Source organism: Panthera leo, chromosome B3, assembly GCF_018350215.1.
Source record: "Panthera leo isolate Ple1 chromosome B3, P.leo_Ple1_pat1.1, whole genome shotgun sequence".
Taxonomy (NCBI): Eukaryota; Metazoa; Chordata; class Mammalia; order Carnivora; family Felidae; genus Panthera; species Panthera leo.
The window spans coordinates 69701272-69717867 of record NC_056684.1 but is presented as its reverse complement, the minus strand read 5'-3'; the positions used below and the strand labels follow the sequence as shown (position 1 = coordinate 69717867).

The 16596-nt window shown below is 36.2% G+C and overlaps 1 protein-coding gene and 1 long non-coding RNA gene across 2 annotated transcripts in view; one reads left to right on the top strand and one right to left on the bottom strand.

Moving 5' to 3' along the window:
* The window catches only part of LOC122222251, a 49381-nt gene that overhangs the window by 13315 nt on the left and 19470 nt on the right, over positions 1-16596 (top strand). The window lies entirely within an intron of this gene.
* On the bottom strand, positions 7289-8227 carry LOC122222246 (olfactory receptor 4F3/4F16/4F29-like). Its single transcript, XM_042942535.1, is given in 1 exon segment — positions 7289-8227. A coding segment is annotated over 1 exon segment (939 nt).

Genomic DNA, 16596 nt, shown 5'->3' with positions numbered 1-16596 from the left:
TGAATCCAACAACACATTAAAAAATCATTCACCACAGTCCAGAGGGATTTATTTCTGGATTGCAAGGGTGGTTCAATATCTGTAAATTAATCAACATGATACACCACATTAATAAAAGAAAAGTGAAGAACATTATGATCATTTCAATAGATGCAAAAAGAATCCATTCATGATAAAAATCCCTCAACAAAATAGATTAGAGGAAAACATACCTCAACAGAACAAAGGCCATACATAAACTCAGAGGTAATACCATCCTAAATAGGAAAAAATTGAGAGCTCTTCCTCTACAGTCAGGAACAAATAGGGATGCCCATACTCAACACTTTTATGCAACATAGTAATGGAAGTCTTAGCCATAGCAGTAAGATAGCAAAAAGAAATAAAAGCATCCAAATCAGCAAGGAAGAAGTAAAACTTTCGCTATTTGTAGAAGACAGTATACTATATATAGAAAACCTGAAAGATTCCACCAAAAAGCTGCTAGAACTGACAGATGGATTCAGTAAAGTTTCAGGATACAAAAATCAATGTGCAGAAATCTGTTGCATTTCTATATACCCATTATGAAGCAGGAGAAGGAGAAATTAAGGAATCAATTCCATTTACAATTACACCAAAAACCATTAACATATCTAGGAATAAACCTAACCAAAGGGGCGACAGATCTATAATCTGAAAATTGTACAAAACTTATGAAAGAAATTGAAGAAGACACAAAGAAATGGAAAAGCACCCCATGCTCATGGACTGGAAGAACAAATATTGTTAAAATCTCTATACTATCCAATACAATCTACACATTTACTGCAGACCCTATCAAAATACCAATAGCCTTCTTCACAGAACTAGAAGAAACAACTCTAAAATTTGTCTGGAACCACAAAAGACCGTGAATAGCCAAAGCAATATTGAAAAAGAAAAGCAAAGCTGGAGGTATCACAATTCTGGACTTCAAATTATATTACAAAGCTGTAGTAATCAAAACCTTATGGTACTAGCATAAAAATATACATATAAATAGAACAGACTAGAAAACCCAGAAACCCACAACTATATAATCAATCTTCAACAAAGCAGGAAAGAATATCCATGGGAAAAAGTCCCTTCAACAAATAATGTTGCTAAAACTCAACAGCTACCTGCAAAAGAATGGAATTGGACCACTTTCTTACACCAGACACAAAAATACATTCAAAATTTATGAAAGACCTAAATGTAAAACCTGAAACCACCAAATTCTAGAAGAGAATGCAGGCATTAACTTTTTTGACATCAGCCACAGCAACTTCTTTCTGGATATGTCTCCTGAGGCAAAGGAAACAAAAGCAAAAATAAACTATTAGGACTACCTCAAAATAAAAAGCTTCTGCACAATGAATGAATCGAAAAAACTAAAAGGAAACCTATGGAATGGGAGAAGATATTTGTAAATGACATATCCAATAAAGGGTTAGTATCCAAAATATATAAAGAACTTATCAAACTCAGTACCCAAAAAACAAATAATTCAGTTAAAACGTGGGCAGAAGACATGAACAGACATCTCTCCAAGAATACACAGAGATGCCCAACACACACATGAAAAGATGCTCATCATCATTTATCATCAGGGAAATGCAAAACTACAATATCACCTCACACATGTCAAAATGGCTAAAATCAATAATACAAGAAATAACAGGTATTGGCAAGGATTTGGAGAAAAAAAGGAATACTCATGCATTGTTGGTTGGAATGCAAACTGGTATAGCCACTCTGGAAAATAATATGGAGGTTCCTCAAAAAGTTAAAAATAGGGGCATGTGGGTGGCTCAGTCAGTTTAGCACCCGACTCTTGATTTCATTGTAGGTCATGATCTACCAGTTCATGAGATCGAGCCATGTGTTGGGCTCTTCACTGAGCACAAATCTGCTTGGGATTCTCTCTCCCTCTATGCCCCTCCCCCACTAATGTGTGTGCACCCACTCTCCAAATAAACTTTTTTAAAAAGTTAAAAATGGAACTACCCTATCATCCAATAATCACATTACTGCGTATTTACCCAACGAATACAAAAACACCAATTGAAAGTGATACATGAACCCCTCTGTTTATAATAGCATTATTTACAATAGCCAAGATATAGAAGCAGCCCAAGTATCCATGGATTGATGAACAGGTAAAGAAGATGTAATATACATATATAGGAATATTACTCATCCATAAAAAAGAATGAAATCTTGCCATTTGCAACAACATGGATGGAGCTAGAGAGTAGAATGCTAGGTGAAAAAAATCAGTCAGAAAAAACAAATACCATATTTCACTCATGTGGAATTTAAGAAGCAAAACAAATGAACATATGAGAAAAAGAGAGGGAAAAATCAAGAAATATACTCTTATTTATAGAGAACTGATGGTTACCAGTGGGGAGGAGGTTGGGGGTATGGTTAAATAGGTAATGGCAATTAAACAGTGCACTTATGATGAGCACCAGGTGACGTATGTAATTGTTGAATCACAATAACATACATCTGAAACTAACAACACAGCTAATTGGAATTAAAAAATTAAATAATTAGAAAGTAGAAAAGGCAAATTAAAAACAAATAAAGAAGAATATAAACAATACAAACAGAAATTAATGAAATAGGTAACAGAAAACAACAGAAAAAAATAGAACCCAAAGGAAAGAAATAATAAAGAGCAGACCAGAAATAGAGACTCAAATGACAATAGAAAAGATCAATAACACTAAGAGCTTGTTCTTTGAAAAGATAAACAAAATTTTCCTTTAACTAAACTAACCAATAAAAAATAGAGGGCTCAAATAAATGAAATCGGAAATAAAAGAGGTTGCAACAGATACCATAGAGTATGATTATAAAAAAGTACTATAAACAAGTATACACCAACAAATTAGACAACCTAGAAGAATGGATAAATTCCTATAAACACATAATCTTCTAAAACTGAATCATAAAAAAATAGAAAATGTGAGTAGACCAACTTCTAGTAACAAGATGAACTGGTAATCAAAAACTTCTCAATAAACAGAAGTCCAAGACCAAACATTTTCACTGGTTAATTCTACCAAACATTCAAAGCAGATTTAATACCAATCCTTCTCAAACTCTTCCAAAACACTGAAGAGAAGGAAATGCTTCCCAAGCATTACCCTGAACCAACACTACACCAGGAAAACATAAAAAAAAACAAAAATTACACGCTGATATCCTTGATGAATATAGCTGTGAAAACCTTCAAGCAAATTAATTTCAACAATATATAAAAGAATCATACATAGTGATCAAGTGGGGATTATTCCAGAGATAAAGGTGATACAACATCCAAAGAAATCAATCGATATGATACAGGTTAACAAAATGAAGTATAAAAATCATAAGATCATCTCAATAGATACAGAAAAAAAAATCATATGACAAAATTCGACATTTATTTCTGATAAAAATCTCAACAAAGTGGGTATAGAGGGAACACACCTTAACATAATAACTGTCATGCATGACAAACTCACAGCTAACACCACACTCAATGTTGAAAAATTACAAACTTTCAGTTTTTCACTCTCATCACTTTTATTCAACAAAGTGTTGAAAGTTCTAACCACAGCTTATATACACAATGGAATACTACGTGGCAATGAGAAAAAATGAAATATGGCCTTTTGTAGCAACATGGATGGAACTGGAGAGTGTGATGCTAAGTGAAATAAGCCATACAGAGAAAGACAGATACCATATGGTTTCACTCTTATGTGGATCCTGAGAAACATAACAGAAACCCATGGTGGAGGGGAAGGAAAAAAAAAAAAAAAAAGAGGTTAGAGTGGGAGAGAGCCAAAGCATTAGAGACTGTTAAAAACTGAGAACAAACTGAGGGTTGATGGGGGGTGGGAGGGAGGGCAGGGTGGGAGGGAGGGCAGGGTGGGTGATGGGTATTGAGGAGGGCACCTTTTGGGATGAGCACTGGGTGTTGTATGGAAACCAATTTGACAGTAAATTTCATATATTAAAAAATAAAAAAAAAAAAAAGAAAGTTCTAACCACAGCAATAATGCAAGAAAAAGAAAAAAGGCCACTCAATTATGAAAGGAAAAATAAAACTGTTACTATTTATAGATCATGTAATACTATATATAAAACAACCCTGAAGCTTCCACCAAAAACCTTGAGGAACAGTTAAACAAATTCAGAAAAGTTTGAGGATACAAAATTAATACATATAAATCTATGGTGTTCCCTATACACTAATAATAAAATATCGGAAAGAAAAACTAAGAAATAAACCCCAACTCCAATTACATCAAAAAGAGGGGCTCAGGGGTGGCTCAGTTGGTCAAGCATCCAACTCTTAATTTTGGCTCAGGTCATGATCCCAGGGTCATGGGATCAAGTCCCACATTGTGGAGCCTGCTTAAGATTCTTTCTCTCCCTCTGTTCCTCTCCCCTGCTCACACACTCTCTCTCTCAAAAAACAAAACAATCAAACAAAATAGTAATCAAAACAATATGGTATTGGCATAAAAATAGACACACAGATCAATGGAACAGAATTGAGCACCCGGAAAAAAACCCACACATATACGGACAATTAATGTATCACAAAGGAGCCAAGAACATACAATGGAGAAAGGACAGTCTCTTCAATAAATGGTGGTAGGAAAACTGAACAGCCACATGCAAAAGAATTAAAGTAAACCACTGTCTTACACCATACATAAAAATCAACTCCAAATAGGTTAAAGATTTGAACATAAGACCTGAAACCACAAAATTCCTAGAAGAAAATATAGTCAGGCTTGACATTGGTCTTAGCAATGTTTATGAATCTGACTCCAAAGGCAAGAGAAACAAAAGTGAAAATAAACAAATGGGCATACATCAAACTAAAAAGCTTCTGCATAGCAAAGGAAACCATCATAAAAATGAAAAGACAACCTAATGAAGTGGAGAATATATTTGCAAATCACATATCTAGTAACAGGTTAATATCCAAAATACGTACAGAATTCACACAACTCAATAACAATAAATCAAACAGATTTTTTAAATGGACAGAGGATCTAAGTAGACACTTTTCCAAGAAAGACATACATACTACCAAAAGGCACGTGAAAAGATATTTGTATATCACTAAATATTAGAGAAGTGCAAATCAAAACCACAATGAGACATCACTTCACGCTTGTTAAAATGGCTATAAGCAAAAGACAAGAAGTAAGGGTTGGAGAGAACATAGATAAAAAGGAAACTTCATACACTGTTGGTGGAAATGTAAATTGGTGTGTCCAACATGGAAAATAGTAGAGATTCCTCAAAAAATTTACATCTACCATCTGATACAGCTATACCACTTCTGGGAATTCATTCAAAGAATATTAAAACACTAATTCAAAAAGATATATGTACCACTATGTGCACTGCAGCACTATTTTCAACAGACAATATAAGGAAGCAGCTTAAGTATCCATGGATACTTTATCCAATGGATAAAAAAGCTGTGGTATATATAAACAAGATAAAACTACTCAGCCACAAAGAAAAATGAAATCTTGCCATTTACAACAACATATATGGACTTCAAGGCTATTATGCTAAGTGAAATAAGTCAGAGACAAATACTGTATGATTTTACTGATCTGTGGAATCCAAAAACAAAAAAGTAAAACAAACAAACAAAAACAATATAAACCCAAACTCATAGGTATAGTGAAGAGATTGATGCTCACCAAAGGGGAAGAATATGGGGGGTGGGGGGTGAAATGGCTAATCGTATACTAATGAACAATAACTAGACTTTTGTTGGTAATCACTTTGTCATGTATACCGATGTCAAATTATAACACTGTACACCAGAAACATATATAATGTTATATATTAATTTTACCTTAATAAAAATAAGCTGAAAAATCTCTGGAATGCTGACAATATCTTTTTAAAAGGTACAAACTACCAATAGACAATGAAAGAGAGGAATATACTGAAAGTCATAGATATATTTCTTTTCTTATTATTATTTTGAGAGAAAGAAGAGCATGTGCAAGCTCAGGAGAGGGAGGGGAAGAGGAAAAGGGAGAGAGGGAGGGAGAGAGGGAGGGAGAGAGGGAGGGAGAGAGAGACAGAATCCCAAGCAGGCTCCACACCCAGCACAGAGCCCAATGCGGGACTTGATCCCATGACCATGAGATCACGATCTGAGCCAAAATCACGAATCTGATGCTCAACCAACTGAGCCACCCAGGCGCCCCTTGCAGATATTCCATAACGAGAGAATATTTAGGAACAGCTTTTCCAATAATGATGACAACATAGATTAATATGCACATTCCTCTAAAGACACAGACTACCAAGAATTGAATTTATAGTTGAAAACTTTCTCCTAGAGAAAACTGCAGGCTAAAATTACTTCTCTGGTAAATTTTACCAAACATTTAAGAAAGAAACTACAACATTTCTACAAAACTTCTTCAGTAAATTTAAAACAAGGAAATATATTCTAAAAGGCCACCATTATCCTGATACTAAACTAGATAAAGCACTGTTTCATAACCCAACATCCACTGCTGGTTTTAAAAACTAAATAGAAAGGAATTTCCTCAGCCTGATAAAAAGCTTGTATTAAATACAAGCTATACCTAGCATCATACTTAACAAAAAAATGAAAGCTTTTCTTATAAGAATAAAAACAAGTTAAAGATGTTCACCCTAACCACTTGTATATTCAACACTACACTATTTGACCTGGCAAGTACAATAAGGCAACAGAAATGAATAAAATTATCCATACTAGAATAAAAGAAGTAAAATGTGTTTATGCACTGAAAAAATGACCATCTATGAGGAAGATCCTACTTACTCTGTAAAAAACCAAGAGGAAGTGAACGATTTTGCAAGTTTTCAAAATACAATTTCAATAAACAAAATATCTATTATATTTCTATAATTAGCAATAAACAATTATAAACTAAACAAAAATGCCATTTAAAACAGCACCAAAAATTAAAATAATTAGGAACAAATCTCAAGAAAGATATGCAAGACCTGTTCACCAGAAACTATATAACATTGCTGAAATAAACTAAATAGGACTTCCATAGATCGCGAGATATACTGTTTCCATGGCTCACTCTTCATAAGGATTAAATAGATTCATCATGTAAGAATTATGTCACAGCTGTGATAACACTCATATCAATATTTGATGTCCCAAGTTTTCTGAATCCAAAATATCAAAGATAGAAACAAAAGGCTATCCCATGATTAGTGAGAAGTCATATATCACTTATGAGATCTTCCCGTAAATCACTAGCTGTCTGCATACTCTTTTGATTGCTGCTTTCATCTCCTTATTCCTGAACGTGTAGATGACTGGATTCAGAAAAGGAGTGATGACTGCATCAAAAATGGCAAGAAATTTGTCCATCTGGGAATTGGGATGTGGCCATGTATAGACAAACATGGTTGGACCGAAAAACAAAAGGACCACAGTGATGTGAGCTGACAGGGTGGAAACGACCTTGGATGAACCACCTGAGGAATGTTTCCAAACAGAAAACAGGATGATGATGTAGGAGATGAGGAGTATGAAGAAGGAACCCACACAGATAAACCCACTGTTAACAGTGACCATGAACTGCAATCTGTACGTATCTGTACAGGCCAGTCTGAGGAGCCGAGGAAGGTCACAGTAAAAGCTATCCAATACATTAGGACCACAGAAGGGTAAATTAACAATGAATGCTAGTTGAAACAGTGAGTGACTGACACCAAGGGCTCAGGCAGCAGCCAGAAACAAAATGCACATTCGTGGGCTCATGATGGTCAAGTAGTGGAGAGGCTTGCAGATGGCAACATATCTGTCAAAGGCCATGGCGATGAGCAGCACCATCTCCACACCACCAATGACGTGGATGAAGAAGATCTGGGCGATGCAGCCTCCAAAGGAGATGACTCTGTGCTTTCTGAAAAGGTCATAAATCATCTTGGGTGAGGTGACAGAGCAGGCTCCCAAGTCAATGAAAGAGAGATTGGCCAGTAGGAAGTACATGGGGGAATGTAAGTGAGGATCAACGGTCACAGAGAACACAATGAGGATGTTCCCAGTCATGCTTGCCACATAGAGCACAGAGGAGAACACCAGGAGGAGAAGCTGGATCTCCCATGAATGAGTGAGTCCCAGAAACACAAACTCAGACACAACCGAGTGATTCCCTCCATCCATTGATCCAGCCAACTGGGCTGCCAATGAAATAAGAACTAAGAAAATGAGGAGGAAAATGTGATTATGGAGATAATAGGTCATAGAATTACTAATGTTTCAATATTCTTATGAATGAAAAGGATATAGTTATCTACTTCCTCAAATATAAAAAAACAAAAATCAACACACTACCATCACATGTGTGAGTTAAGACATAATTTTAAACTATCACCAATACTCTTACTGCAACGTTCTGTTCTCAAGTGAACAGATTAGCCATGAACATGGACAGATGAGTACCATGACATTCATCACCTGTTTAAATCACTTTTGAGGGGCGCCTGAGTGGCTCAGTCCTTTGAGCATCCAACTTCAGCTCCAGTCATGATCTCATGGTTCGTGAGTTCAAGTCCCACATCAGTCTCTGTACTGACAGCTTGGAGCCTGGAGTATACTCCTGATTCTGTGTCTCTCTCTCTGCCCGTTCCCCCCACCCTCAGAAATAAATAAAAAACATTAAAAATTTTTTTATTTAAATCACTTCTGATATTGACTATTTCTCACTTCTAACATAGTCCATCTTGCTTTTATGTATGTCCTCATAATCTACTCCTCTTCCCAGAGTGCTCCCACAATTTTCTGATAAAAAGTAGGATGAGAGGAAAGCATGATTAACAAATCAATTGTCACCTTGAGTGAGAGAGTGACTAATATATGAGTTGAGACTAAATTAAGACTGGCTGTAGATTAAGATTGAATAAAGACACTGACTGGGGTATGTGAAATTGAACAGCCCACTAGTAAAACACTTGTTAGGTGGACTCTAAAAATGGAACAAGTGTTTTCCATCACATTTTATTATGTTCACTATCCTGGGTGCCTCTAGTTCCCATGCAATTTTTCATAACTACAAAGCCCTAAACTGGCCTCAACATTCAATAAAAATGTCATGCCACTAGGATGCAAGGCTTTTTCCAAACCTAATAAATGTGTATTTGAAAGATTTCACCAGATTCTGCTAAGGTGCATGCCTAAAGTGGCCACCAAGGGTGTAACATATTTTTGCAAACAGCTTTTCCCTACCCATCCATATGAAGGTATTAAAGATCAGCACTTGGAATAGCTAGGATTGTACATTTTAATTCATCAGTGTCTCATCCTCCCTTTGGTGTCAACCTTTACGTCCACTGACATCCCCACCCACACCCTTTAAAGTGCTTAGTACCACCTGCAGGTAACCTGTTGTTGTGTGGTATTTTCCTGCTTACTGTGAAATCTATTCAGATATTTTATCTTCAAGGCAATTTGTATTTTGTACTTTTGATTTAGGATTATAAAATAAGAACGTCAAACATTAATAAATCACATTTTAAGAAGAACAGAGGATCTTTCTTCTTGATCTTAAACCATAAAATACAAAATGTGACACTGGAGATTCAGTCCTTTAATATTTATAATATTTATATGTGAAGTGGATGGTGAGCAGGCAACAGTGTTCTATTTGTCTCTGTGTTCAGATACCTACCTCGATCATATCATGTAATAGAGAGTAATTTCCAAAAACAGTAATAAGGTTGATTATTTTAGGAATTGACGAGGTACAGTAGAACGGTATAATGACATCCTTCATTTTTACAACTACAATTCCAGACTTTCTCACACAAAGGAGCATCTAACTGATGCCCTCAGTCATCCCAGACTGCAAAAACACATGGAGACTATCACTGTGTCCTGCCCCCCATTCTGGGTCTCCACCACTAGCATGAATCTCTATTCTCATCCACATGTAGTGATTATACTGTTACCTCTTGAACTAACAGTCTACAGTCTCAAGGTGCACACTTTCTATTCCCAGAAAACTGGGGCCTAGAGTAGGGGGTACTTATGCTGCTCATCCAGGGAGGAAAAGACAGCTCCAGCTCAGAAAAGGACTGACAGGATGGATGTGCATGGGGAAGTGATAAAGGCACTGGAGAGGGAGTCAGGAAACTCAGTAATTATTGAAAAAGTCCTAAGGCCTTGATGAGGAAAAGCACATGTCCCCAGCATAATGAGATGAAAATTCTCATGGAACTATATAAAGTCTATTTTGTCCAATTGGTCATCATTCAGATGAAAAACATGAGACCCAGCAAAGTAAACAGAGTTTCCAAGATTCGCACAAGTGGCAATCTGGGGACCAAAACTTATGTCTCTTGATTCTTATTCCAAAAAGAAAAATCCTAGGGAAAACAATCAAGTAAAAGAAAGCAAAACTCAAAACAGTGATTTTTTTCTTGGTTAAAATCAAAGCTAACTAGAGACATTCATCCATAATGTCCATTATTCTATAGCAAACTAACAATAATTAAATATTACATAGAATGTGTACTCAATTAAAGATTAATTGACTAGTACAATAGGAAATTATACCTGGGAAAGTGATTATTCATTGCTATTAAATTTGTATACTGATTCTTTGTATTTTGGTGGTTATGTAACTAGTTGCTACAATGGTAAAAAACTTAATATAATGTTTCTAGGAATTCCATCCTTTGGTCTCTCTAAAAGATTTTTTTAAAGTAGGGGCGCCTGGGTGACTCAGTCAGTTAAGTGGCCGACTTCGGCTCAGGTCATGATCTCACGTTCCGTGAGTTCGAGCCCCGCGTCGGGCTCTGTGCTGACAGCTCAGAGCCTGGCACCTGTTTCAGATTCTGTGTCTCCCTCTCTCTCTGACCCTCCCCCGTTCATGCTCTGTCTCTCTCTGTCTCAAAAATAAATAAACGTTAAAAAAAATTGAAAGTAATCTCTATACCCAGTGTGGGGCTCGAACACATGACCCCGAGATCAAGAGTCGCATGCTCTACCAACTGAGCCAGCGACGCACCCCCATCTCTCTAAATTTTATTGTCCTCAAAGGTCAATTAAAATCCCAAATACTTCTTGCAGCTTTTGTTAACCATTTTCCTTGATACTGATTTATTCTTTTGCTAACTCCTGTAAGTCAAAGAAAACAGTTGGAAAAAAAACATGAATTGTACACATACAAATACAAATCTAATGTATTATACAACACATGTCAAGTGAATACTAAAATAAATATGTGGTCAGTTGAGGCGTGGGAAGGGAAATGTGCTATAGACATTCAAAGGTAGATGGTAGCTGGTATCAGCAAGAGCAGATGGATAGCAGATGGCTATCCTAAGAACACAGATATTGATCTGGTCCTTTGGGAATTATAATTGAATAAAAAGAGATACACAATATGTGGAAAATACCTTGAATTATATAATATGAAAGTAACTTTTAATAGTAACCATCATTATGCATGTAGATATAGCCCATACTATGAGAAGTTAGAGTAACAACCCCAGGCTATAGTAAGGCAATGCCTTTAGGTCAGTGATCTGTACTATTTTTTATTCTCTCATTTGTTGGTCTTCTTTTCCAATTGTTTTAAAAGACGCAAGGGGAAGTTTTTCATTTGAAAACTTACAGTAGCCATGACTAATAGTCTCCCCATGAGAAGGCACCTAAGGCCTTGTAGCATATTTCTTGGTAGGGGTCAGATAGCATTTAATCTTCAAGCCTATACTCAGCACTCAGTTTATTTTCTTGAAGTCTTGAAACAATCTAGGATGCAGAAAAAAAATAAAGCAGAGAGAAAAGAGAAAGAATGAAGATTTTAAATGTGGAGGGAAATAAGAAAAGAGGGAAATTAGGAAAGATATTTATGATAAAGGGAAAAAAAGAAACTGTTAGAAAAAAAAGAGAAAAAGCTAAACAAGTTTCAGATGGTATTAAATATGGCAGCCAAGGTTAGTAACAACACAGGTAAATTAAAGAGAACACCAGTCTCTCACCTTTAATTCACTGATTCAGGGTTGCTCCTGACTTTGACACTGGATAGGATTTAAGGTAGGCAGATGCTTCTATTACTTGCCTTATTCAGGCTCACAGAGTTTCTGTGAAAATCACACATGATAATAAATGGATAGACTGCCTTTTATACTGTATAATGACATACACAAGTAATTCACTGTAAAATATTTAACTGTTTTTTAATGATTTGAGTGGTCATATACTAAGCAGGAAAAAGAGGCATAGAGAACAACAGAAAATAGCCATGTGAAATTCTCCCCACTGTGTGTTTTCTCTGGGTTCTACTATCCCAGTAGGGTTATCTGTCCAGTCAGCTTCTCCTGCTGAGGGTCACAGTAACTTCCAAAGGTGGTGTTCTTCTACATAGTGGACTTATCGTACAGTGATAGGCTCACAGTCAAAAGTCCAGAAATCATTTCCAAATTTTCATCTCTATATTCTTCAATCCTAAAAACACAAAAATTCACACACTGCCTTTCACACATTATAGAATGATTAGCAGCTTGGGCTTTGATGGCAGGCATCACCATTCACTTGCTATGTGAGCACATCAAAGTTACTTGACCTCTGTGAGCTTCAGGATTCTCATTACTAATGTGGAGATCATAATACCTCTTTGCAGGGTGTTGTGAGAAATGAATGATATATATAAACTTACCTAAACTCAGTGCCTACCACATAGTATGGCACAATAAATGTTTTCTATTATATACTGAAGAATATGTACATGAGTGACTTTTTAAGTACAGAAAATCATTCCTCAAATTCTGAAACTTCCATTATTCTAAAGCATTGAAACTAGACCTGGTTTTAGGCAAAGCTTTCATATCCATACTTGCATTCAATCACTTGAGCATATTTCCCAAATAACAATTTTGCTTCTTAGTGGAAATACTAATCACTTTCACATCTGCTGTTCCCAGAATCCAAAGCCATAAATTTCAATTTAAAAAAAAAAAATTTTCTGACCACAGAGAACACTGGACATTTCCCTTGTCATTAGTGGTAAGAGGGAGAAGGGAATGGAGAAAGGGCCAAGGTGGGTGCTTTAAGAAATTTTTGAAGACTCTGCCCATCCAGGCTCAAATATGTGCTGATCTGCCAGCACAGACTCTGTGGAAAACAGACTCTTCTTTCAAACTGCCTTTTTCACACAAAATTCTTTCATTTTTACTTCTACTTTAATTGTACGAGTGGAGAAAGCAGGGGTACTTCAGGTAAATTATAGTCACATTCAAAACCAAAGTCTTAGGTATGTTATAGTCCCCATTCTTCTCACTTATTCATTTTGTTAAAATGTAAATGCTTAGTATGTGTCAGACCTCAAGATGGACCAATGTTGTACAAAGTCAATCCTTATCCAACCTGTATATAAATATACTTCAGGCATTGCATGACACATGTCATAGAAGTGTCCTCTAATACATGAGGAGAGTGGGAAAAGACAACTATAGTAATGAGAAAAGGCAGCATACCAGATGTGGCATTTGTGTATAGCTTTAAGAGTTGGTAAATATTACAATACACAGCATCCAAGACAGTCATTTCAAGCAGATGGTAAAATATGAAAAACAGGTAAGTTTGGTGCTCACTGGGTTAAGGGTCAAGCATGCAGATTATCTACAGAATAGATATTGGTTTTGGAGAAGAGAAAAAGTAAGATGAGAAAAAAATGGTGGAGATTAGTTTGTGCCTCACCTTAGGAACTAATACAGATATTCAAGAATTATTAAATAAATGTACAGAGTCAATGAAGAAGAGGATGCAAGGAATTGGTGATAAGGCCAGTAATTAGGGAAGATGCTCCATCTGAAAGTGTGATGGGTCATTTGAAGGAAAGAAACAATGGAAGCAGGAAGTCCTCTAAAGAGAATGCTGAAATAAAGCAGACCTTGGGGGGCTATACAGATGTACTAAAATTTAAGGTTTTAGCTTTAAGACTGTCAAAGAAAAAACGAAAATACTAAGAAATACACAAAAAATTGGTGGCCAGTTAAAGTTGGAGTGAACCTGAAGAGTGACGTCAAAGATGACATCAACTTTAGACCATGAATAGATAGGACAATGGCAGATTCATTTTTATAAATAAGGAAAACGGACACAGAATTTGTGAGGATGGAGAAAATAGATGATTTTATTTATATTAAACAATTAGAGTTTCAGATACTAGTAAGATATCCAGGTGGAAATATGAGTCAGGATGTATGGGAAGAAATATAGGTTCAAAATATAACTGTATAACAATCCATATGAGTAATAACTAAATGTACAAGAGTGAATAAGGTCCCTGAGGGAAAGAGTATGAAGGGGGAAAAAAAGCAAAGACCCAACCATGTAGAAATTCATAGTGAAAATGTGAAAGGAGATAAAGGAGCCAACAAATTGGACAAAACAATCACAGAGGTCAGAAGACAATAAGTGGTGAGCCAGAGAAGTCAAAATTGAAGAGACAAAGTGAAAGATGAAACAGAAGAAAGGGAAGGAGTAGAGAACTTTTATTACAGTGAAGAAAATGTGATGAGAGAGTAAATATATATATATAAGAAAATTGAGATACCAACTCACATAAATTTATTTGCTTTGTAAATGGGCAGTTTGGCATATCAGAAGCACACATTGTAAATATCAAGTGGGTTCATTAATGAATAAATAATATAATAAATGAGAGAGAATTGTCAAAGAAGGATGAATGAGGGGCGCCTGGGTGGCGCAGTCGGTTAAGCGTCCGACTTCAGCCAGGTCACGATCTCGCGGTCCGTGAGTTCGAGCCCCGCGTCAGGCTCTGGGCTGATGGCTCGGAGCCTGGAGCCTGTTTCCGATTCTGTGTCTCCCTCTCTCTCTGCCCCTCCCCCGTTCATGCTCTGTCTCTCTCTGTCCCAAAAATAAATTAAAAAACGTTGAAAAAAAATTAAAAAAAAAAAAGAAGGATGAATGAAAGGTCTTCATTAGGGGCTGGATGACAATGTTTTCGAAGAACCTACATGCCGCTGTGTTGTGACACACACTGTTAATATTCAGCAGCCTGAAAGCAATCAAAGAGCTGTGACCAATAGGAAGAGGGAGGAGCAGCTCAGTGGCAGGTGAGGCAGAAGCTTACAAAGGGATGAAGTTTCTAGGTCCTGAATAGATGGACCAGGTGGCTAAGCTGAACATAAATCATAGGCCATAAAGGAAGTCACAGAACCTGAAAAAATAACTAAAAACAACACAAAATTAAAAAACACAAGCTCAAACAGTTGGGAAACTTGAAAAGGAAGATAAATAGTCATGTGATAAACTTTGAGTCTTCTGTGATATTCTTCTGTAGCTGTATTCTTATTCTTTGAGGCCTAGATGTACACTTTCCCCTACTCGTATCCTCATCTGCCTATACAGAGCGACTCTCCTTCATGGGCTTGGTTCCTGCTCCATCCTCCTTCTCTAGGATGCCAGCAGCAACATGCCTCATGGAAGGCTGACATCAGAGGGGAGTTGAGGAAAGCAATTTTTACATTCCTGGAACACAGAAATCTTAGCTTGCTGATTTACTCACTAAAGAGTGTCCTTCTGTCCCTCCCACTTACCTGCTTTGCCAAGAAAATTGAGAGGATAGCATCATTAAAGATTCAGATAGATTCTAGTTCTTCCGAAATCAAAGGGATCCTATACAGGATCATTAAAGACACTCACAAATAGCTGTATAAAACAATCAGAGTGGCAGCTAATTATATCCCCAGGAGGTAGTGACCAAGTGATGCTGCAGAGATCTGGGATTGCCAAACTGAAATTACTTGGCCTGGGGAATTATTGCTTATAGTTGTTTCGGTTTTCCCAATGAAGCCCAGCAGAAAAGCTAACTGTTAATAAGAAAACAATGAGAGGCGTTTCGCCTTGTAACACATAGGCCTTTTCCATTTTTTAGAGTGGCTTTAAATCTTTATCTTATGATGACTAAAGGTGAATTCCAGAGCAACATTAAAAACTGCCCTTTACAATTTTTAATCATTTTATCATTTCTATGTTGACTACCATAATACTATTCAACTTAAACAGAGAATATATCAAAAAGTATGAAGAATACATGGAGATAAAACCATATTATATGGCATGAGAAAAGTAGAGAGAATATGTAAGAAAATGAGATTTAAAGCGATTTCAAATATAATGATTCTATACATACACTATTGAATGCTCACTGCAAAGCAGGTGTTGCCACCTAATCTGAAATTATATTTCACTTAAAATTATAGAGATATTAAAAGTCTGGTGTATATACGAATTTAGAACAGTCCCAAAATTTTCTTCTCTTTCTCCTACAGCTAACCTCCTTAAATTATAGAAAAGTCAGTATTGCCCAACATATTCATGAAGCACATATGATCCTGAATCCAAATTTGAAGTACAGCAGCAAAAATAAAACTATGTTAACCTCAATTATGTAAATAAATGCAGACTTTCAGACTAAGAGTCCAAACTTGAGATGCTTTTTTCCTCTTCCTTTATGCCAGAAAAAAACATAAATGCAAACTCCATCCTTAGGCTAGGAAATA